Source organism: Convolutriloba macropyga, chromosome 15 (genome assembly GCF_964194025.1).
Source record: "Convolutriloba macropyga chromosome 15, txConMacr16.3, whole genome shotgun sequence".
Lineage (NCBI taxonomy): Eukaryota > Metazoa > Xenacoelomorpha > Acoela > Convolutidae > Convolutriloba > Convolutriloba macropyga.
Window position 1 is genome coordinate 18,167,507 of NC_134482.1, and position 24,777 is coordinate 18,192,283.

The window sequence follows — 24,777 nt, forward strand, 5'->3', positions numbered from 1 at the left end:
AATTGGCGTATGTTTGGTGTGAAGGTTCTAAGGACAGGTAATTTTTTTAACATGGCGGTATTAGTTTGACATCTTGATAAAGCGGGGAAAATTTTCAATTTTTAAAGATTCAGAGAACATTCAATTTTTAAAAGATTTTTTGTCTTATTATAAGATTATGCCTGTTTTTTTTTTCAGAGTCTGTGTTTGGTCTTCAAATATTGCAATGCGACTGAATTGTGAGCGTAACCTGATTTTTTCACTCTTTTAAAATTTGTTTGTTATTCAGTTTGCGTGATTTATTCATTTGCTCACACTTCACTCAACTTAATCTTAAAAATAACTTTCCTCACTTTCAAAAATGATGTTTCGTACTTAAATTGAGAGATACGGTCAGCTGAGTAAATGTCAATTTAGTTGAAAGTGATCTGAGGGTAGCTAGTAGAAACAACGCAATAATTATGAAATATCTTTAAATAAAATGACATCTAAGTATTTAGTTAAAGGAAACGGAAATTTGTCATTTTGTCCTCTATCTTTTCGAGACTGCAAGTCTGCGAAGCTATCGCAGCTATTTTCTGGCAATCTCCCAGCTATTTTTGTCTTCCGTTATTCGGTGATAATCAAATTTCTAATAGTTGAAAGCTGCCATAGTAGATTTAACGCATATAATTAAGTTTATTTTGAAGTATATTTTCAATTGCTCTCAAAGTTTGTTTCAATTATATTAATAATGCTGATCGTTTTATTTCAAGATTTAGAACTACCAATTTTGGTCTCAAAATCATAGCGACGTGGGAGATTGACGTGGTTCTTGAATTTCAAACAATCAATCAATAATCAAATAATCAATCAATCAATAGTTTTCAAATAATGAGCTTGTAAACCCAGAAAATCTCGTAATACTGGTGACAGATTATACTTGCAAATCAATTGCCAACCACACAATCATATGAGAGAGTAAATTTCTGCTAAATATTACTGATAATTGACACCTTCATGTTATCCTTAAGCAGCATTAACGGATGAGATCCACAAAACCAATTGATTAGAATGGAAACAAGCAGCGTTCAGTCTGTTGGGTAAAGTTCATGTTTTAATTTAGGTTTCTTGGATTTGGGAAACTTGCGCACGGGAAATCTTTGGAAAGTGTAGAAAGGTATTCGGCGGTGAAAGTCGATTTGGGAAAACAACTGGGGCGGACATTCGAGAAAGACATTGGACAAAACAAAACACAAAACAGTCCAAAGTTGAAATAAATTGGGTTGAAAAAACTCATTTTTTATCAATTATCAAAACTTTGATATCAATATTTGAGAGGTTTTTATTTTTACTTAACTCTTGGTCAATTTAAAATGCGTTTCGATTGTTTTATGCTTCTCAAGAAATGGTGAATGGTGAATAAGTAAAAAATACTTTAGATGATAAACAGGAAGGTTCGTTTCTTATTTGGAAACATATAGTGTAAATCAGTAAGCATAGGAGGTAATTGAAAGCATAGGATTTATTACATCAAAACCGGCAATATTTATTTAGCTAAGGTTTGAAAGAAAGCAACTGGGAAGGTAAGCAAAATGGGATATTCTTAAAATAACAAGATAAACACTCAAGGTTCAATTTTAATTGTGTTATAGTTTCGGTTATGCTTCATCAGGTAATCTTATTTTCTTCTATAAATAGAGAATTTAAAATTTTTAACAGTTCTTGGGTCATTTTGATGGCTTCCGATTCAAAAATAACTGTCAAAGAACAGCGTTTCAAAAGATGTACATATGTTCCAAAACATTAGCAAGTTGCTTTTGTATTAATTGTCTCAATTAATTTGATTGTGTACAATTTTGCCAACGGTTTTCGGAGCAGATGTGCAGATGAAACAGTTATGAATTAGCATGTAGAAGTCAAAAAAAAATTGTCAAAATGTTGGAAAAGCTGCAAAAATGGCTGAAAGAAAACAACGCTCTGTTTAGCTAATTGAAAAACATGGCAGGACAAATTCTGTTCTGCAATTCCAGTAAAAAAAGGAGCGTCATTTTTCATCACGTGGCTGATTTCATTACCATAAGATTTGTCAGGAAAAGAGCGTTAACAATCCAGAAAAAATAAACAATTCGCTTTTAGAGCTCTTTGGGTACCAAAATAATAAATTAAAATAGGATAGAGTCAACTAAACGACCAACTAAAGCAGAACTCAGGTGATATTTGTACTAATAGCAGCCAAAAACTGGTGAAGTTAACAACGCCCAGTTATTTTGTAAAATTGTTCAAAACAATTTTAAAACTATTAAATATGCCAAAACGTTTTTGTAACTAATAAGTGACAAATTTAAACAATATGATGAGAATGGTTCAAAACTTAAAAACTTGTTTTTATACATGACAGTCAAAGAATTCAACAGCAGATAGTGTGAATATCTCCCTTCTTAAAATAATAGTAACATTTTTTTTGAAAAAAAGGGATTTGACATTGCAAAAAAAGAATTAGTTGACATCTCACCTTTTTCAAATTGCTGACAAAATTTTGAGTTGCCAAAAATGCAACAATGGAACTGGAAAATGCAAAACAATGAGCAACATGTAGAAAAATGTAGAAAAAATTTTGCCGTTTCCCCATTAATATTTTTCAAGTCAAAAATTGTCTTCATTAAGAGGTTCTAGCGCACAGTAAAGACATTGCTACTCGCGCCCTGATGCAAGTAAATTTCTGGTACTTGTGCAGCTCCAGTTTTTTTTAATATCTGCGCAACGTCATAGAGATATATTTCACCAATAAAATTTTAATGAATCTGAACAGATCTTCAAAAACCACCTTGTACAAATATATTCCAAAGTATATGAAAGGTACACAATAATAGCCAACTTAATACTGAAGATGCTACTAACAATTTAATTTGATTCTTTCTTCATTGTATGTAAACAATCCGAACAAATCGAAAGTTTAAAGAAAGTTCGATGAACCTGAAAAACATTTCTGGATTTTTTTTGAGATTTTGTTTACCGAACGGAACTGCACACTGCACAGTCAGTATGCAAGGCACATCGCAAGTATCATTTTTTTGTAAATAATTTTGAAGACACCTCAGTGCTGATGTTTCACATTAGAAATATGTTACTGACATCGACAATCCAGTGGACACAGCAAATGAAGTAGAGGAAAACAAAAAAGTTGTTGGCTCAATGGACCGGCCTGGTTGAAACAACCGTGAATACCAATGACCTAAACAATTTGACCTATTTGTGGCCTTTGAGGAAGACGACAAACCATCACCTGTTTTCACAACACCACGGTCTGAGGAAGAGAAACCTGTCGTTCTGTGGGAAGGATATAGCAATCTTAGACGATTACAAAACATAATGGCAAGTATGCGGCCAACATTGAGCTGAATGAAACCAGCAACGAGGTTTTAAATATAAGCATTGAAGAAATAGATATTGCAAACAAGTGTTTAAATTTCAAGTGATTAAATTTCACCTCCCTGTTTTTGTACTTTTTTGAGTAATGAACTCAGAAAAGATCTCTTGAAAACGCCGAACAGGTTTGAGAGCTTGTTCAGCAAACTTTCTCATTTCTTTGATAAAAAATTTTTTGCACTCAATGAACTATAAGTATATTGACCGCAAAAGAGAAATCATAAATGACAACCTCATTGATTGCCGAGCTACCTGAAGAATGATTTGGTGCTGCAACGGGTTTTTCATCTGTTAGAGTCGAGCACATTTTACAGTAAAAACTGCCAACAAAGCAAAGTGGTATTTCACATTTCGAACTACACAAGCAATGAAAACGCAAAGTACATTTCAAAACTTACAAACCGTTTCTGCCGTAAGCGAATTGGCAACCAGCACCCCCAGCAATTTCTTGTTTGACGACACAAAAATTTGTTTACCAGTCCTACAGTTCAGACAGTGGCAAAAGATGGTAAAATTTTTGTTGAAAGACTAAAATCTTTTAGATATTTTAGACGTATTGATGGGTTCAGTAGAATTTTGAATAAAAGATGCAGCATGCAGAAGATTACTTTTAAGTTCACTCACCGCTAGCCACTGAAATGTTAGGATTGCTCTGCACTGCAAACTGCTATTAGTTTTTCTGTAGGAGGACAGGGTCGGCAATTTTCTAACTCAGCTTTTTTAGGACGATAAAGAGGAGAAATCTTTGCTACAATAGAACAACTTACTTAGCAACGTCAGTAGATATTAAGCAATAAAATAAAAGCAAAGTGTAAAATCTGCTTAAAAAGTCAGAGAGAGAACTCGATAAGTCACAGCATTTGGATTTTGAAAAACTGAGGAGATACATAGCACTAACTTATTTGTGTATTGTGTGATGTGTGAAATAAGAGATCAATTAATGAATCTGAAAGGCAACAGTAGCAATAAAGAGGCTATACAGCTAATAAAATTAACCGTAAAAAAACGAAATAAATGGACGGAGGTGGAAGCCTCTGATACAGAGAGGACAGTGTAGAGTTTTCCTTGTCAAAAATTAATTGTCGTTAAAACTGAATTGGAAACATGTCGTTTTCTGTATTGTACGATTGTTGTCTTAGAAAATACTGTTGTATGCCATAATTTAGGATATGTTATTGCGATACTCTGAAAAAAAGTTACTGTGTTTCGCTGATAGCATTTTGCAGCTTGGTTGTGTTTTCCTGCCACCTGAAGGCTAGGTTTTATTTTCGCTCGGAATAAAAAAGTGACTTCTTTTTTTTAGAAAAAACACCGTCAAAAACGACCGGGGAGTTAGTTACGTTATTGTGGCAGCTGGCTGGGAATCAAAAACCTAGGATGCATGAGCAAAAATTCTCACAAAGGAATAACGTTTGTGAAAACGTTCTATTTGGAACAACGTTTATCACTGGAAATGTTGAATTTTGTGTCCAATTTACTAGCAACGTTTCTAAAGCCCAGTAAAGCAAATAGCCTCACTTGCTGGCAGCAGCTATCAATAGGAAGGATTTTCTATTACGACAGGCTCTAGCAGTCCCTCTCAGCAGTCGCAATTCTTAAAGCTGGTATGATGCTGCTTGTCTGCGTGCCATGAAAGTCTCCGCTGAATTTTGAAAAACTTCGAACTCATTCAAATAGAGGTAAGTTGTGTGCATTGTGAGCCCCACTCAAGGAGAGTGCAGGAGAACTCTTGGTCTTCAGTTTAGGTTAACCCGAAAAAGGGAGCTAAACCTCAATAAAAACAAACCATTGGGTCCTTCGACTATTCCGGCTTGGGCATTAAAAGATGGTGCTCATATTTTAGCAGAGCCGATATGTTTTCTTTTTAACGGATTTCTTAAACAAAACAAATTTGCTTCTCTACTAAAGTTGGCAAATATTACACCTATCCGCAAAAAAGGAGACACTGAAAATCCGCTTAATTATAGGCCTGTTTCTATAACGCCTGCTTTGTCAAAAGTTCTTGGGATATTAATCAAAGATCAAATATAGGAACACCTATCAAAATACAACCTCTTATCGAAAACACAGTTTGGACTCAGAAAATTTTTTTAACAACTGATGCTCTTGTTTATCTGACAGAAACAGTAAGACAGAAACTTGATAAAAAAAGGTGGTCACTGCAGCGTTTTTAGATTTGTCAAAAGCTTTTGATTCAATTGACCACTCGCTTTTACTAGAAAAACTTAAACACCTTTGTTTCTCGTCTTCGGCTATCCTTTTCATTAAGAGTTACCCCAGTAACCGACATCAACGAGTAGTGATACCAGAAGCTGAATCTGACTGGCTGGAGGTCAGGCAAGGAGTTCCACAAGGCACAGCTTTAGGACCACTCCTTTTCAACCTTTATGTAAATGATCTACCAAAATTCATCAACTGCAGTTTAATCCAATACGCTGACGATGCAGTTGTCTATACTTTCGGCAAAAATATTCTTGATTGCAAGCTTCATTTAGAGAAATCAATTTCTTCTTTTGTTGACTATTTTTCATACCATTCTTTAAAATTTAATTCAGAAAAAACTGAGTTCATTGTCTATGACACTTCATCTGCAGCAGAGTCTGTTAAAGTTGACAACCATATAATAAAAGAAGTTGAGAATGTGAAATATCTCGGAGTTATTTTGGACAAAAAATTGTTGTACCAACAAGAAGTTAAAGAAGTACTCAGCAAGGTGGCTCAAGGAACAAAATTACTTTATGTACTGAGAAACGTAGTACAATACCATTCGCGCAAAGTCCTACTGAATTCTCTTGTAATTAGTCATCTCCTGTACTCAGCTGTTTTTCTTTCCTCAATTTCAAAAAATCTTCCGACAACCTTAGAAAAGCAACTCAATTGAGCAGTTAAAGCTTGTTGTTTTCAACGATTTAACAGTTCATCACTTAGTATCAAACTAGATAATTATATACTGCCAATTAAACAATTGCTTGATTACAGAACAGCACTGTATGTCAATCAACTCTTGACATTTAAGAAGCCTGCTTTCCGGAGAATAACAGGACTTAGCTTGCCAACTTGTAGGTTTTACAGACATTCAAGAACAAAAACTATTTTTCTTGAAGAGAAGTCAAAAACATCATGGCTGGCAAAAGTATCATCCGAAGCGGCTTATCATTTAATAATTGTCTTGAATAAAACTTAAAAGGGAATGAGTCAATCAGGCGGGTTAAAAAAGTTTTCAAAAACTACTTTTTCCAACAATTTCAGAAGGACCCAATGGGAAACATTGTCGGCAATGTTTCTTGGAAAGCCTTTAAATTTAACTAACGCTTCATTTTCGAGTTTGTATTCTCACATGGGAGCTTAGAATTTGTTTCTTCTACCTAGAGAAGAAAATGTTTATCTGTTACATATAATTTATGTTATATCTTTACACTGCCATTTGTGTTTTTTTAGGCTCCTTGACCTATTTATGCTCATTTGGAAATTCAGTGTTGTTTTGTGTTAATTGACTAGCCCCATTATTGCACTGAACCCACAAGAGAGGAATTTAAAAACAGTCTTCATTCATTGTTGATTGATAATTTTATCGTGCAATGCTGCAGTTAATCATGAAATTATTTTTTCAGTAATCAGTCTATAAGGTTACAAAATTATCTGCTCCTGCGGGTCGTCATGGGGTGGGGCTTGTCATTTTTCATAATTTTCCTTTTTTTAAAAGGAAAAGATCATGGTGGTGACTTTTCCTCTTTTTGTGCAGATTCTTTGTAAAAAGCTGCTTGTTTGAGATGAGATGATGACCGCATCAAAAGACATCTTAAGTAATGGTTAAGTGACTCTGCTTGAAGTAACTGAGAACTTCGGGCGTTCATCGAGAACCGCAAATCGGTTCGAGATATTTATTCAGAATTTCGAAGAAACTTTTGCAGAGTCACATAACCATGCGTAAAACACGAAACGCGCATGTTTTGAGATGACGAAAGTCAACGGAAGTAAACTTCTGGCTAAGAGTCGAGCACATTTCACAGTAAAAACTGCCAAAAAAGCAAAGTGGTTTTTCACATTTCGAACTACACAAGCAATGAAAACGCAAGACACATTTCAAAACCTACAAACCGTTTCTGCCATAAGCGAATTGGCAACCAGCACCCTCAGCAATTTCTTGTTTGACGACACAAAAATTTGTTTACCAGTCCTACATTTCAGGCAGTGGCAAAAGATGGTATAATTTTTGTTGAAAGACTAAAATCTTTTAGATATTTTAGACGTATTGATGGGTTCAGTAGAATTTTGAATAAAAGATGCAGCATGCAGAAGATTATTTTTAAGTTCACTTACCACTAGCCACTGAAATGTTAGGATTGCTCTGCACTGGAAACTGCTGTTAGTTTTTCTGTAGGAGGACAGGGTCCAAAATTTTCTAACTCAGCTTTTTTAGGACGATAAAGAGGACAAATCTTTGCTACAATAGAACAACTTACTTAGCAACGTCAGTAGATATTAAGCAATAAAATAAAAGCAAAGTGTAAAATCTGCTTAAAAAGTCAGAGAGAGAACTCGATAAGTCACAGCATTTGGATTTTGAAAAACTGAGGAGATACATAGCACTAACTTATTTGTGTATTGTGTGATGTGTGAAATAAGAGATCAATTAATGAATCTGAAAGGCAACAGTAGCAATAAAGAGGCTATACAGCTAATAAAATTAACCGTAAAAAAACGAAATAAATGGACGGAGGTGGAAGCCTCTGATACAGAGAGGACAGTGTAGAGTTTTCCTTGTCAAAAATTAATTGTCGTTAAAACTGAATTGGAAACATGTCGTTTTCTGTATTGTACGATTGTTGTCTTAGAAAATACTGTTGTATGCCATAATTTAGGATATGTTATTGCGATACTCTGAAAAAAGTTACTGTTTTTCGCTGATAGTATTTTGCAGCTTGGTTGTGTTTTCCTGCCACCTGGAGGCTAGGCTTTTTTTTCGCTCTGAATAAAAAAGTGACTTATTTTCTTAGAAAAAACACCGTCAAAAACGACCGGGGAGTTAATTACGTTATTGGAGCAGCTGGCTGGGAATCAAAAACCTAGGATGCATGAGCAAAAATTCTCACAAAGGAATAACGTTTGTGAAAACGTTCTATTTGGAACAACGTTTATCACTGGAAATGTTGACTTGGGTGTCCAATTTACTAGCAACGTTTCTAAAGCCCAGTAAAACAAATAGCCTCACTTGCTGGCAGCAGCTATCAATAGGAAGGATTTTCTATTACGACAGGCTCTAGCAGTCTCTCAGCAGTCGCAATTCTTAAAGCTGGTATGATGCTGCTTGTCCGCGTGCCATGAATGTCTCAGCTGAATTTTGAAAAACTTCGAACTCATTCAAATAGAGGTAAGTTGTGTGCATTGTGCGCCCCACTCAATGAGAGTGCAGGAGAACACTTGGTCTTCAGTTTAGGTTAACCCGAAAAAGGGAGCTAAGCAATGTTAATTGGCTAATCCCATTATTGCACTGAACCCACAAGAGAGGAATTTAAAAAGAGTCTGCAGTCATTGTTGATTGATAATTTTATCGTGCAATGCTGCAGTTAATAATGAAATTATTTTCTCAGTCATCAGTTTATAAGGTTACAAAATTATCTGCTCCTGCGGGTCGTCATGGGGTGGGGCTTGTCATTTTTCCTAATTTTCCGTTTTTTAAAAGGAAAAGATCATGGTGCTGACTATTTTCCTCTTTTTGTGCAGATTCTTTGTAAAAAGCTGCGTGTTTGAGATGAGATGATGACCGCATCAAGAGACATCTTAAGTAATGGTTAAGTGACTCTGCTTGAAGTAACTGAGAAATTCGGGCGTTCAACGACAACCGCGAATCGGTTCGAGATATTAAATCAGAATTTCGAAGTGACTACTGCAGAGTCAGATAGTCATGCTTAAAACCCGACACGCGCACGTTTTAAGATGACGAAAGTCAACGGAAGTTAACTTCTGGCTAAGCAACTCCTGCATTTTAACTTCTGGCACTGCAGACTTTTGGCTTTTTAAAATGTGCACGTGAGTGTTTTAGCACTACATGAAACAAAACTGAAAACAATAATAAGCAGCTCCCTTGTTTAGAAACATTCTGCAACTCTAGGACCCATCTTAAAACCCCTTCCTTTTTTTGTCTTCGAAACTACCTTGTGGGGTGGATGTGTGAAGGGAGATTATCCAGACTATCGAGTTGAGGCCGAGGAAGGTCGTGAAAACCGGTTGGATCCAAACTTTACAGCCCACCCTCACCCCCCCTCCTAAGAGGTAAAGATCTGGTCCAGTCTGAAGCAAACCACAATAACAATTCATCCCCACTACTCAATGTTCTTTGAATACCATTGAAAAAGTGCCACTTTCTATGTCTCCCGTCAAAAGTTACTCACAGGAACAAACCACTAGCAGTTCAGTAGAAAACGTTATGACAGACATCTCTACTGGTTTAACACAGCAGATAATTGAACTGACAATAAACGACGACATATCTCGTTTCCCGATTCCAGTTGGAACTATCCTTTTTTATCCCGACAGAAAAGATAACCTATATAAAGTCTCTATCTTGGAGCACGACTTGGTCAGGTCCAAGGTGAGGTACTTGCAGTGGGGTTCAAACTACGATGAATTTGTGTGCTCAAAATCAATTTGGGCGTATTCACAATTCACTCAACATTGTCAACAGTGAAAAAGATAACGAAAGATCTATCTGCCCGCATAGACGAGTTGGTTCAATCAGCAACACTGGGCAGTGGTTCATCAGGTCCCAGTGACAATCCAAGCAAATTACCAGATTTGAAAACCATTTGCAGTAAAAATATTCCAACCATCCGCTATATCCCCGTGAAGTTTCGTATGCCATTGTCCGGGATTATTACGTCAATCATAGAGGACTGCATCTCAAATCCTGAATGTGTTGATAACTGGAAGAAGTTTTTTGCAGTTAGCAAATGTGTTTTGCGTGCTTCCAACAGAGGGGGTAAAAAAATAAGCAGCAGCAGGAAAACTCAATGATGAATAGATTTGAGCGATGGAGATCGCGTGAGTATGCTGCCCTTCGGTACGAAGCGGCTTCAATGAAGCAAGCATAAAATAAAGTAACAGCACAATGGAAGCGCTTGCCTCCCGAGCGAAAACATTTTGTCTTCAAGGACAATTTGGTCGTGCGGAAAGGATTTTATCATCGGAGGGAATAGCACCCTACAACAGAAAACCACTCATTGAACTAAAAAAACTGCATCCAGAGGAAAACGAAATTCTTGAGCCGTTGGAAGACTATAGCTGCGAAGCTTGTCAATTCGATGAGGGAAAGGTGCTTTTGCAGCTCCAGTCTTTTTCGAAATTCACAGCAGCTGGGCCGTCCAAAACGTACCTAGAGCATCTTCTCCACGCAATCAATTGTTCAATTTCTGATCAATCCAAGCAGGCAATGAATTCCCTAACCAAATTAGTGAACTTGGCCAGCAGGGGACAGCTCCAAAGTTTTGTGGCTCCAGCTTTTTGTAGTGCTACATTAACAGCATTGAATAAAAAGAAAACCGGCATTTGACCTATTGCTGTCGGGGAAGTTATTCCGCTCCTTGTATCCAAATGCATTGCGAAAGAAGCAGCCATCGAGGCGGCTGAGTTGTTTGGTTCAAAGCAGTTGGGAGATTCTGTCAAGGGAGGTGCCGAGAGCACAGTGCATGCCACAAAAATAACGTTCGAAAGAATAAAGAGAGTAAAAAGTGGGGGAATACTCCAAATTGATTTCAGAAACGCATTTAATTCAGTGAAGCGCAGTCATCTCCTTGGCTCAACAAAAGTTTTGATGCCTAGTATAATTTCATTTGCATCCTTTTTTTACTCGAAACATAGTGATTTAATCTCCAATAGCTCAACTCTTGACGGTCCGACAGGAGTGCAACAAGGTGATCCACTAGGTCCACTTTTGTTTTCTTTGGATATCCGGCCTCTTATCGACGAAATCAAAAGCAAATAACAAAATCTCTCGTAAATTTGCTGGTATCTCGATGACGGAATTATTGCAGAAACCGAGATCGAACTTTCTAAAGCGTTAGAATTCTCTCAGAATCAGGGGAAAAATTTGGTTTGAAACACAGGAAGGAGTGCGAGCTATGGTCAATCGAAAGCATGACGAAAGTTGACACTTTGATCAAGAGGAACTGTGTAGATGGAATTGACAATTTAGGAGCTGCTATAGGATCTGATGGTTTTGTTTCCTCTTGTTTACTCAAACGCGTTAAAAAATTAGAGGAACTTTTAGACAGTTCAGCATATGTAGACATGTGCTCTTGGTATTTTGCGTTTTTGCTGTGGTGCTCCCAAAGTGGCCTACTCTTTGCGATGCAATTCTCCTTCGGACGAATCAAATATAATCCTTCGAAAATTTGATTCGGTTCAGCGTGCAACCTTTGATGGTATTCGTGGAGTTTTGTTGTCAGACACCTCTTGGGACCAATCATGCCTTCCAATCAATGAAACCGGTGTAGGAATAAGACGATCAGCAGATCAATTTCAGGCTGCATAAGTTGGATCTGGTTTTCAAGACACATATGAAAGAAGAAAAGAAAGTTGTTGCAGAAGTTAAGAGGCGAGTCGGCCTTGAATAGTGTGTCATCCATGAGAGGGGACAATCAATAGTGGTAAGTTTTTGACTCACCCAATGAGTGAGGAGCCCAAATTTAATGAATTATCATACTAGTTGTACCTCAGTGGCGGGTGAAATGTGATTGCCCAGAACAGGAAAATTTACCTCAAATAATTTTTCCAAGAAGGAAACTAGTGTGATTGCATTGGTGATTGCATGGGTTGAACTGATAACAATGATCGTTTATGAACCAAGATTTTCTAATTGTAAATTTTCAGTTGGAAATAATTATAATAAAAAACTTAGAAAAGCGAAAACCATTTAAGGACAATGAGAACAAGGACTTTGAAAAGCGTTAGATATTCTCTCAGAATCAGGGGAAAAAATTGTTTTGGAACTCAAGAAGGAGTGCGAGCTATGGTCAATCGAAAGCATGACGAAAGTTGACCCTTTGATCAAGAGGAACTGTGTAGATGGAATTGAAAATTTAGGAGCTGCTATAGGATCTGATGGTTTTGTTTCCTCTTGTTTACTCAAACGCGTTAAAAAATTAGAGGAACTTCTAGACAGTTTAGCATATGTAGACATGTGCTCTTGGTATTTTGCGTTTTTGCTGTGGTGCTCCCAAAGTGGCCTACTCTTTGCGATGCAATTCTCCTTCGGACGAATCAAATATAATCCTTCGAAAATTTGATTAGGTTCAGCGTGCAACCTTTGATGGTATTCGTGGAGTTTTGTTGTCGGACATCTCTTGGGACCAAGCATGCTTTCCAATCAATAAAACCGGTGTAGGAATAAGACGATCAGCAGATCAAAATCAGGCTGGCTGCATACATTGGATCTGTTTTTCAATCCTCTGTTCTTGTAGAAAAATTAACAGGCCATAATACAACTGAAGACATCTCAATTGTTAAAGCAGTTGAAGAATGGGGCAAAAATGCGACGACGTATCCCTCTCAAAGAAAATTTCAGGAGGAACCTGATAACTCAGCCTTCGACAACTTGTTAGGAAAACAAAGTTCCGTAAGAGAAAAAGCTCGCTTACAATCTCTTTCTCTACCGCAGTCTGGTGCCTGGTTATCCGCAGCCCCCATTCCAGCTCTGGGACTACACCTATCTTCCAATGGGTTCCGTGTTGCTGTCAAAAATCGACTGGGTGTAAAATTGTACGAGAACGAGAGAAAATGTTCTTTTTGTAAATTTGGGACCCTAGATGTAATGGGCGACCATGCGGTGTCATGCCATGGCCGCGGTGATATGATCTCCCGTCATGATCGTATACGAGACAAAATCATATCAGCTTGCTCGGGAGCTCTTTTGTCCCCCATCTCTGAACAGAAAACTTTACTACCCGACAATAACTCCAGACCGGGCGATATGTTCTCACCTGCATGGAATGCCGGTCAACCAGCAGCTTTAGACGTTACCGTCACTTCTCCCTTGCAGTCAAGCCTCAGTATAAATGCGTCGGAGAAGAGTGGTTTTGCACTGTCAGCTGCTGAGGACGGGAAGTACGAACAGTACGCCCAAAATTGTAGTGAAGTCGAAATTCAATTCATTCCTCTGGCTTTCGAAACGTTTGGAGGATTTTCAGAGGCAGTTCGTAAGACCCTCAAACAAATCGCTACTCTGGCTGATAACAAAAATTTGCAGCCGGCGGCGTTGTCGGTAGCCTTCAGTAGGTAGCCCTCAATCAGTCTCTGTTACAGCAATTTGGGGGTCTGCAATCATGCTCCTTGCAAGGGATGCGAGATTATAGACACATATGAAAGAAGAAAGTTGTTGCAGAAATTAAGAGACGAGTCGGCCTTGAATAGTGTGTCATCCATGAGCGGGGACAATCTATAGTGGTAAGTTTTTGACTCACCCAATGAGCGAGGAGCCCAAACTTAATGAATTATCATACTAGTTGTACCTCAGTGGCGGGTGAAATGTGATTGCCCAGAACAGGAAGTTTTACCTCAAATATTTTTGCAAGAAGGAAACTAGTGTGATTGCATGGGTGATTGCATGGGTTGAACTTATAACAATGATCGTTTATAAACCAAGATTTTCTAATTGTAAATTTTCCATCGGAAATAGTTTTAATAAAAAAACTTAGAAAAGCGAAAACCATTTAAGGACAATGAAAACAAGGACTTTTTTACAAATTTCTTTTTGTTTTGTTTAAGTCAGTGCGGGCTTAACGAGGGCAGTCTTCAATTTTTGGTTCAATTTGTTCAAATTTATGACCTTGCTGATGAACTAATTCTTAGAAACAGAACCTAATATGAGTTTGAAGGCAGCCTAGATCCAAAATCTAGTTCAAGAACACAACCGAACTACAAATTGAATTGTCATCAAATATAAGCAACTGGACTAATTTTAGTTGGGCAACTTTCATAACAGTAAACAAAAACAAAAACAAATATGCCCGCATAACTTACTTTAGTTAGCCGAGTCACAAATTTTGTTTGGAAAGCAAAATATTCGAACCATTTGAACCTGAATTTTGGAAAACATGTTCGGTAAACAAAACTGAATTTGTTTGGTTCATTTTGATTTAGTTGATAAACTTTGCGTGGCAGATCATTTATAAGGCGTCGTCATCAAGTGAAGTTAAAATTTGTGAAACAATCGAATTGTTATTGAACAAGTTACCAAAACAGTGGATAAAAATCAACAACAACAACATCAACAATCGAGTGAAATTAGTGTAGTTCTTGACGATATGCTAAAGCGTTAGTACATAGATATCTACTAACTAGTTACAAATTTCCATAAACAGTTAAATATCACATTCGGAATTGTTAGTTGAACAAGTTGGTGTTATTTTTATTCGACTTTATTTGAGACGGGGCTTATGAAAAGATAGCCTTTACCGAATCAACGCAAGTCGTCAATGTCGCTCATTTACCACTTTGGTAAACATTTTTTTCGGGTTTTTCACAGCCCCATTCCCCATCCCAATCACCCAACCACCCCAGCATTTTTGTATTTTTACGGTAATGGGGTATACACGATATATTCCCACTAATTTATGGGGGGGGGGGGGGGGGGGCTATAATGGGAAACCTATTGTCTCATTACGTGTTCTTGATCATTCGTTTTGTTCATGACCGCCCTCTATTCTAGAGATTATATAAAATTTCTAGACCCCTCACGCATAACGTAACGTTACCAGGGTCAAATTGGCACAATTAGTGATATCGGAATTTACCAAATTGTCTTTTAATTTCTTCCTCTGAATTCCCTTAATCTCAATATCGTAATTTCATCACAACAGTGTAATTTCTCTCACATGGAAAAAAAAGCTCGTAGGCGGAAAAAGATAAGCTGAGCAAAATGCGATTCGAAATTGACTCTCCCGTGGATTAAGAATGCGAAAAGCGGCGCTAGTGAAAATGTCAGACGTACCAAAATATAGAAATTTTACTGCTGGCCAAGCTCAATTGAGAAAATAGGAATATTCTTTTCTGATTGGCTGATTGCTCAACAAATTCTCCATGTTTTAGGATATGCGTGTTAACGTAAAATTGCTCAGAAATCGCGATAAAGACCCACGTTCGGTTGTGATAGATTCATATCAAGTCCCACGGGCCGCTGAGGCATGGCCATGGCCCGCGAGGCATGGCCAGATCCTGGTGATCTTTTCAAATGCCCCCCTTTGGTACCTAGTAGGGAATCGCCCCCACTTTACCACTATATAATTTTGTCTACAGTTTGAATAGCCCAATATCAGTTAAAGCGGAATTGCGGAACTCTGTTCACAACTTTTTCTTCTCATGCGCTGTTAGATGTAATCCAGAAATTGAGGGTCATTTATTGACGCAAGCCCATCGATCCACTAGTCGGAAATTTTTCCGCTTTGTATTCTAATTCGCCTAATTGCCATAACATGGCGTATTTTATTCTATTCTGTTTAACATAAACGCATGCGTATTAGTCGTCTGATTGGTTGAAAAATCGCTTGCCATAAATTCTATTCAAATACCCCCTTTTGCAGGAGAGGAGACGCATTGAGAAGATCTGACCCTGTTAACGTTACGTTATATAGGCACGATAGCAACAAAAATTGGAATGAGTTTGTTGGTTTTCTCAATTTTTGTTGACACAAAATGTTATGCATTTATCTTTCGTATGAAATAATTTATAGGCTATGTTTGAATTTTTTGCGTTAAAGGGTAGATCTTCAGTTTTTGTTTCCATTTCAAGCAAAGGTCCATAGTTTTTTGAAAAAAAAAGTTGATGGAATCATGTTTTCCCCTGGTCAGATCTAACGAACCCAAACCGTTTCATTCTCAATCAAATATGGCAGTAGTTTGCGCCGAAATTTTTGTTGTTTTCCTGTGCTCATTAGTAAGGATTGCGATGTACGAGTTGGCTTAAACAAGAAACGAAATGGGTAAATAGAAAGGTACAAAAACAAGTCCAAAACAAGTCAGAAAGATACCAAAACAAGCAACAACGCCTCTGATACTTTTCTTTGCGGTTCCTGCAAATTAGACAGCAAAAATTACTGCATTATCTGCTTTACATGAAGTTGAAGGTTTCATCCTGCATGTACATATTTGTCACTTGAGAATCTCCGGGCGTTGGAAAAAATAAACGGTGCTTTTTTGGCCTTCGTGGCATGTGGAGTAACTGACATAGGTCACCAAGACAACGAAACCAAAAATTTTCAAAGTATTTTTCAAAAGAGCGTTGCTGGCATAATAGACGACTTGCAAAGAGAGATTATTGAATTTAAAAAGGAAACGGTCAACAACATAGAAGTTAAATTGACGCATAAGTTTTCACGATACGAGAATGAAGCTCAACAGATAACTGAGAAATTAACAGCCAATGTTGATCGTGCTAGTCAATCGGAGCGAGGAAATAAAAACATAGTTTTTGGAGTACCATTGGAAGCAAGTGATTCAAAGGTAACCGTATTGGACAGAGTAAGTTATGACAAAAAATCAGTTGAAGATTTGCCCAAAAAGTTGGAGTCCAGACATTAATTATTGGAGACATTTTTCGTCCTTGTAAATTTAGCTCAACCCAAACTCGTCCACGACCGCTGGTTGTAAAATTTTCAAACACTTGGAATTGCAGAATCATGATAATGTCAATTTCAAATTTAGAGGCCGGCAATATTTTTATCAAACAGTTTTTATCAAAAACAGAGAGGGAAAAAACAAGCTCTAGAGAATCGAATTAGACTTACTCAATCCATGAATATAAACCTTTCAGAGATTAAAATTAGTGCAACTAGGCTGTTCTCAGGAATAAATTGATTGATAACATTTTTTCTATAGAAGAAAATAGTCGCCTAGCAACTGACTCGCCCGATTCCAGTTGATTACAATCAAATCGATTTTGGTGTGTACTATCATTGATTTGTCGCTCAACATTAAGTGCGGATAGAAAATTGAAGTTGGATATCCTCCTGATGACTATTAATCCCGATATTTTTTGTTTCAGAGAAACTTGGCTTAATCCAAATATTGAAAACCAGGAAGTCTTAATTAGTCAATCTTTTTCATTCCGATTGCCATCAGATAGAAAAGTTAGACCGCATGGGGCGTCCTAATAGCAAACAGAACACATTATCTTTCAAAAAGACGTTTTGCGAACGTATTCAGTTTTCTTTTCTTGTTGCCTGTAAGTCTTTCAGAACGTTACAATGGTTTCTATCACCCTATATAATCCCCAGCTGACAGGAAGTGTAGACTCGGTGCAAATGTTGCAAAACGATTCAATTGATTGTACGAGATGTCCAAAAAAAATCAAAGATCCATTGACTCCATCACTCTTTTTAAGTGCTGACATTAACTTCACTCACACATATTGGCTGAGTTTAAGTAGTAACTGTTCATACGGAAAAGCAATTTTGAAGGAATTCAAAAATTTGAATAATTCATCACTGCAATCTCATGCAAGCTCACTGGACATCTTTCTTAGTAACATTGGTAATTTTTGAGGCAAAATTTTAGAGGAGACCTCGTTTTCAGAGCAGAAATATTGGATAGCTGAAATTTCGATTGAACATGCTGAGCAAGACATCTTGTAAAAAATGAGACGTGTAAGATTTGGCAAAGCTAACTGGCACGAGTTTACGATCAATTTTATTTTTCCGATGTCTTCTTTTGATAATACTGTCTTTGATAATCTCAATTGATAATACTGTCGATTCCTTTTACTGGAAATTAGAAATAGCGTCTTCTATTGCAACACCACTGAAATAGTCTAGAAGAACTAATGCGCTTTTTTACATGTCCTCTAACAATACCCATATAAAAAATTAACTCAGAGTAGCTGTGAAAATATACCAAAACGCAGAGAAAACTTCACCACTCACGGAACAAAATCCATTTATGTAAAAAAGCACAAGAAAAATATCGTTGAGTAAAACAAGGTCTGGTGAACAAACGATGCATATAAAATGATGAGACAATTAACAATTAGCCAGACAAAATATTTGCGCACAACAGCATTGCAGAACCTTCTAACAATTATTTTGCTGGTTTTTGTTCACGACAATTGTGAAATAGTTATAACATTAAAACAAAATCGAAAAACACTTCATAATAAATTTCAGTTTAACAAAGCAAAGAAATCAAAAACATACGTATTGGTGCTGAGTTTTTTGACCGAAACAGCCCAAAGCTTCTGAAATTTGCTTTACCGTATACTGCGAATCAACTTTTGTTTGTTTTCAGTTGCTGCGTTAGCAATTGTGAATTTCCCAGTTTGTGGAAAGAGAGCATGTACGATTGCATTTCAAAAGCGTTGGCAATTTTGATCTCAAGAACTACCGACCAATTGCCATGCTTAGCTCTTTGTCACTACTGTTTGAGCGTATGATGTATGCACAGTTCTCGATCTTTCTCCTACAAAAGCGTTGCGTAGAGCAACATGATTTCAGGAAAAATTGTTCGACAATTTTTCGATTGCTTCTCTACTGCAAAAGGCTGTATGGTTTACTTGAGGCAAACAAGATGCAAATGACAGTGTGTCTCGACATAGCGAAAGCCTTTGATACTATCAACTTTATTATTAGACTTCACAATTATTCCGATTGGGATTTGATAGTGCTTTCTTAAGGATTTTTGCATCATTATTGACTGATCGACAGCAAAGAGTTGTAATGTCTTGGGAAAAATTTGACTTTCGACCAATCACCAGCTGTGGTTGTCAAGGTTCAGACTATACAGTGATTCTTTTTACAGTTTATATTAATGACCTACCCAAAATAAAAGTCAATCAGTTTTATTTATACGCGGATGACAAAAATCATCAGGACTGTAGACAATATAATGCAGCTGGATGAAAATATTGGAGAACAACTATTTGGAGCAACTATAATTGATTAAACTTCAATTTTGATAAGTTTAAAAACGTGTAATTTTTCCTTGTAAAAAATTTTTCCTCGTAAAAAACGTGTGATTTTTCCGTGTAAAAAATTCATTTGAACCAAATCATTCGTTTTCCCATCAATGGAACCATCTCACAGAAAAATTATTTCAAAGATCTGGGCATATGTTTTTCAGAAAAATTATAGTGGGATTATCACTTATGTATTGTTGTACTCAAAGTTAATCAGAAGCTTTCGTAACTGAAGATGTCAGCACCAATAGAAACAAAAATGTCAGTAAAATGCAATCTTGTCAAAGTTACTTAATATCAGTTTTGTTTTTTTTTAATCAAATAATTGGTATGCCATTAAAACTATCGTCAGGCAAATGGAAAGGCTTCAGAGAAGTTTAAAATGGTTTCATTAAAGCGGTCACTTTACTGATAAAGAGTGCAGTGATGGTCTTTGATCACTTAATTTGATTCCAATCACATATCAACTTGTCATTGTGGATACTTTGGTTTTAAGCAAAATTTTGACAAGTAAACTTCCACTTCAGGCATCGAAATTTTAACAAATAGGAAATGGACATACCAAAAAACGATCTAACAAAAAAGATTTTTTTGCTCAAACGAATGTAATCTCGAGCGTTGTCGAAGTTGTTTTTTCTACGGAGCTACAAAATGCGACAATTTGATGTCAGCGGCGTTTAGTTTTCCCAACTATAATCCATTTTCAAATTCTCCGAAAACCAGAAAAACCCAACAAGTTTCCCAAAAGAGAAATCAAAAAATATCTATTTGATTAGCTAAGTACAAATCATACCTTTATGGATGGAAGGAGTTTGAGGAAAATCAAATTCAAGCCCTGTTAGGGACTTACTAAGCTTGTTGAAAACAATTTTGGAGAAACTATTTATTATTATTATTATTATTATTATTATTATTATTATTAATACTATTGTTGTTTTTATTATTTTTATTATTATTTTTATTATTATTATTATTATTATTATTTTTAATATTATTGTTAATTTTATTATTATTATTGTTACTATTTTTTATTATTATTATTTTTAATATTATTTTTATTATTATTATTGTCTTTTATTATAATATTATTAATATTATTATTAGTTTTATTATTATTATCTTTATTATTTTTATTATTATTATTATTATTATTTTTAATATTATTATTATTATTAATATTATTGTCTTTTATTATTATATTATTAATACTATTATTAATTTTATTATTATTATTATTATTATTAGTATTATTATTATTAATTTTAATATTATTATTAATTTTAGTATTATTATTATTGTTATTATTAATTTTATTATGATTATTGTTATTATTATTTTTATTATTATTATTATTGTTACTATTTTTATTATTATTTTTATTATTATTATTATTATTATTATTATTGTTGTTGTCTTTTATTATTAAATTATTATTACTATTATTAGTTTTATTATTATTATCATGATTATTATTATTGTTAATATTATTTTTATTAATATTATTGTCTTTTATTATTATATTATTAATATTATTATTAGTTTTATTATTATTATCTTTATTATTTTTATTATTATTATTATTATTATTATTATTATTATTTTTAATATTATTATTATTATTAATATTATTGTCTTTTATTATTATATTATTAATACTATTATTAATTTTATTTTTATTATTATTATTATTATTAATATTATTATTATTATTAATAATATTAATATTATTATTAATTTTATTATTTTTATTATTATTATTATTATTATTATTATTATCATTATTATTAATTTTATTATGATTATAGTTATTATTTTTATTATTATTATTATTATTATTATTATTATTATTTTTATTATTTTTATTATTATTATTATTATCATTATTATTATTAATATTATTATTAATTTTAATATTATTATTGTTATTATTATTTTTATTGTTATTGTTTTTATTAAAATCTATTGGAATTTATTAAAAAATTCGAAAATAAAAATAGATAATCAAGACACGTTACTGCATGTATGAATTTTTGTAAAATTTCAACTTAACAAGTTTTTTAACTCCTGAGGATGCAAGTTATTGCGAAATTGTTCGAGCACTTCAACAATTTTATACCGACTTTAACTCTTTTAGCATTGCAAAATTTAGGTGAAATTTGTTACAGCAGAATACCTTGAGGCATTTTGTGGACGCAAACTACGGCGAATTGATGAACCTAACCAGGTTGAACCGGTTAAATTGAAAAAAAATTTTGTACTTATTTTTTGGGACTCAAATTTATGGCTACTTTTTCATGGACAATAGTTACACATTTCCCTTTAAGAACAGTTTATTTCGCCAAGTTAAAAGCCCGAATACAAAATATGTGTCACTTTACATTAAGAACGGTTAAATAACTTACCGATGAAATAACTTGTTCGCGCCAATGAACTATGCGGAATACTGAAAATGTTTGCAGAATTTTTCTTCAGGATTAGAATATCTTTTACGCCGCTATTTTCTGTTGCTATCTGAAAAGTGGCAGGTAAAATAGTTAATCATTTTTAGCGTGGCGCAAGTTATGCAACTGTTGTAATTGCAACGAGACTTGATTAAAAACATTACCAAATGGTTCTTATCGCCCTATCGAAGTTAATCAACAACTCGGCTTCGCCTCGGAATTTGATAAACATCTCGGTTGCGATAGCAACCGTGTGGTAATAGTCAATAGTAGTGCGCTGACGCATCGACAAAAGAAATTTATGTCAAGTTTTGGTCGCTTAATTAGCAAATAACATTAATTAGTTCCTTAATTAATTAGTTCCTTAATTTATATCTCAATTGGCAAATACCAAACAAGGTTACACAAGTTTAAGATCAGACAAATTCAGGAATCAAAACTTTTGTCATGTGATAGAATAAGCAGTGATTCAAAGTTCAATAATCGTGTTCAAAGGCGCCTTTGCACAAACTAATAAACACAGATCTTTCGGTTGCAAAGAAATATCCCTTTTAAATCGAGTTTTAGCAAATATTTGTTGATTTTATCCGGTATTTGCGTTCCATCTGAACTTGCCCCTTATAGTTAATGAAAAACAGACAAATTTGCAAACTTATTCCCCATGTGTTAGATCCAATATCGACCAAATCGTATAATAGAACAAACAACAATATTTTTTGATCCCAAATTAGCTAAACCATTGACAACGTTTGTCGATATAGAATCAAAACATGTTTATTTTGGTAAATATTTTTGCTGAATTTGAAAATCACAAATACTAGACACGGCTTAATGATTTTTATTTCAATAGAAATAAAATGTCGCTGTTAATGATAGCTGCCCGGGTTGAAGTTTCTTTGATTTCATACTGACCATACTCAATTTCTTAGTACGATCTTAGTACGAAACCAAAGAAATCATATATGACCCTAGCATGAAATCCACGAAATCATAGACGTACCTATCGTTCATGAACCGTAAGAATCAACGCTTACAAAAATTGTATGATCCTATTATGAAACCAAAGCAATCGTAGTGGTGTTGAAGAATGGCACTGAAAAATTGCTGCTGGAATAATGTAGGTTCTCATATCAAAACAAAAAAATTTTTCTAACTAAAAACCGATGAAAACATTTATGATCTTATTATGAAATTGAAGATATCAAATATTATCCTAGTTTGAAAACAAAAAATAATAATAGCTTAGAAAGATGGCATTGAAAATGTTCTACTAAATGTATTGCTTAAGCCTTCTTAAGCATCATAATGAATAAGAATGCTCAACCTATACAATATAACAAAACATTGTATAACAAAGCAAATTGTATAAAAAAAAGCAAGCACAGTCATTGAATAGATCAAAACACCGTTGCCGGTAAATTCGTCAACAATCAAATTAGCCGACACGCCTCTCAGCCCGCACTTAAGCAAATATAGGTAATCGAAAATCACAGCTCATTACAATTACACGCGCACTAAGCTTGTAAGTATCGTGCTGTTGGAAAAAGTGCCGTCTTTTGATTTTAAAACAGAAATCAATTGCCTATAAGTACTAGCTAATTTGGCGAGACTTCGCCAGTCCTTGTGGCTTGATATAAACGTATCATAACTGAGAAAATTATCACCACGGAAAAAAAAATAAGCCGAAACTTGCATTAACAGCACTTAAGTTATCCTATTTTGATTTCTGTCATTTTCTCGTCCTGCTCATGAAAATCTTCCAGCCAATTGACGTGTATTATAATTTATGTGTCGGCTAATATCTCTTGCCCCAAAACAGCAAAATGAATTCCAAAGGAAGACACTTAGTGTATCTCTTACATTAGGAAGGGGATTTTAGTTTCTTAGGCAATCATTTTTCTGAAGGTTTTAGTCTTTTTGAGGAGACATTTTTTGGGCCTGCGTTGTCATGTTTATTTACCTGATGTCATCCGAGTTTTATCGACTAAGTTTACAACGCATTTAAGGACAGATTAATTGGTTATCAAAATCAGCTATTTGTGATGAAATTAAGATCACCGTTGAGATCTACTTATGCATTTCCAATTTTCTAATTTTCTGGAATCCAAAAACGAGAAAAATTAATTAAAAATATAATAAGTTGGATTTTCGAGTATACTGTTATCAAAATTGAAAGAGTCTGCTGTGATTCTTTGAATAAGTGAGAAATCTTTGTAATCTTCGTAAGGAAGAAAAAGCAGAAACCAAATGTCAACAAGAAACGAAAATGAAACAGATTAATTTTGCATAAAATTATTCCATATTTACACAATACAGGGGTAAGATTTTTAGCAGTTTTTTAATATAAAAACACAAATCAAATATCAGAAAAATTTGATTTTTTCATTCTTATGTGAGTTTTTCAATATTGATTAGTGAGTTTCATACAGGACCTATTTGAATTAACCATCAAATTTCACAATTCCTTTTTAAAATTCTAATTTTAGGCGTGTTGTCAACTTCAATGTTATCTCTAAACAGAGAGCAAAACAATGGCACAGCTGGTCCCTCGCCCAAAGCGGAGGAAGTCTCTATAGACCCAAAACAAGTGTTGGTCAGCATGTGTTTGTTCAAACAAGGAGAGTACTTCCCCAATTGGAGGTCCAGGCACTATGTCCTGTTGAAGGATGGAAGTTTCCAGGGATTCTCTCGGAACCCAATTGAGACAGAAGAGTGCAGTTGCAGACATCAGATGAAAGTAAGGCCTCAAAAATTAGGAATTAGAATGAAATTGATATCTAGTATATGATGAGAGTCTCAAGACTCCCTGAAAAATGATTAATGAGCGCTAATTTCATAAGCGCATCGTAGAAATCCTATATAATACCAAAATACTAATGGTTCCTTAAAAAATAACCCAGGTTTAGACCTCGACGTGGGCTTGAGTCGAGCATGATCTTTTCGTACCTCTTTTTTGTCGAGCATGGACTTTTCATAATAATAATAATAATAATGAATTTTTCTGAATGA

At 34.9% G+C, this 24,777-nt stretch overlaps 2 protein-coding genes across 4 annotated transcripts in view; both read left to right on the plus strand.

Annotated features, from left to right (window-relative positions):
* Nucleotides 1-24,777, plus strand: part of LOC142354325 (ras-related protein Rap1-like) — a 519,643-nt gene that overhangs the window by 248,943 nt on the left and 245,923 nt on the right. The window lies entirely within an intron of this gene.
* The window catches only part of LOC142354546 (RAC-beta serine/threonine-protein kinase A-like), a 59,370-nt gene continuing 49,143 nt past the window's right edge, over nucleotides 14,551-24,777 (plus strand). Inside the window, exons 1-2 of one of the 3 annotated variants that reach the window (XM_075406864.1) lie at nucleotides 14,551-14,697; nucleotides 24,255-24,505. In XM_075406864.1, coding sequence (XP_075262979.1) covers nucleotides 14,688-14,697; nucleotides 24,255-24,505 — 261 coding nt within the window. In that variant the 5' untranslated portion in view covers nucleotides 14,551-14,687. Of the gene's footprint in view, nucleotides 14,881-24,254; nucleotides 24,506-24,777 lie in introns of all 3 variants that reach the window. The other 2 variants (XM_075406863.1, XM_075406865.1) reach the window with 2 other exon arrangements.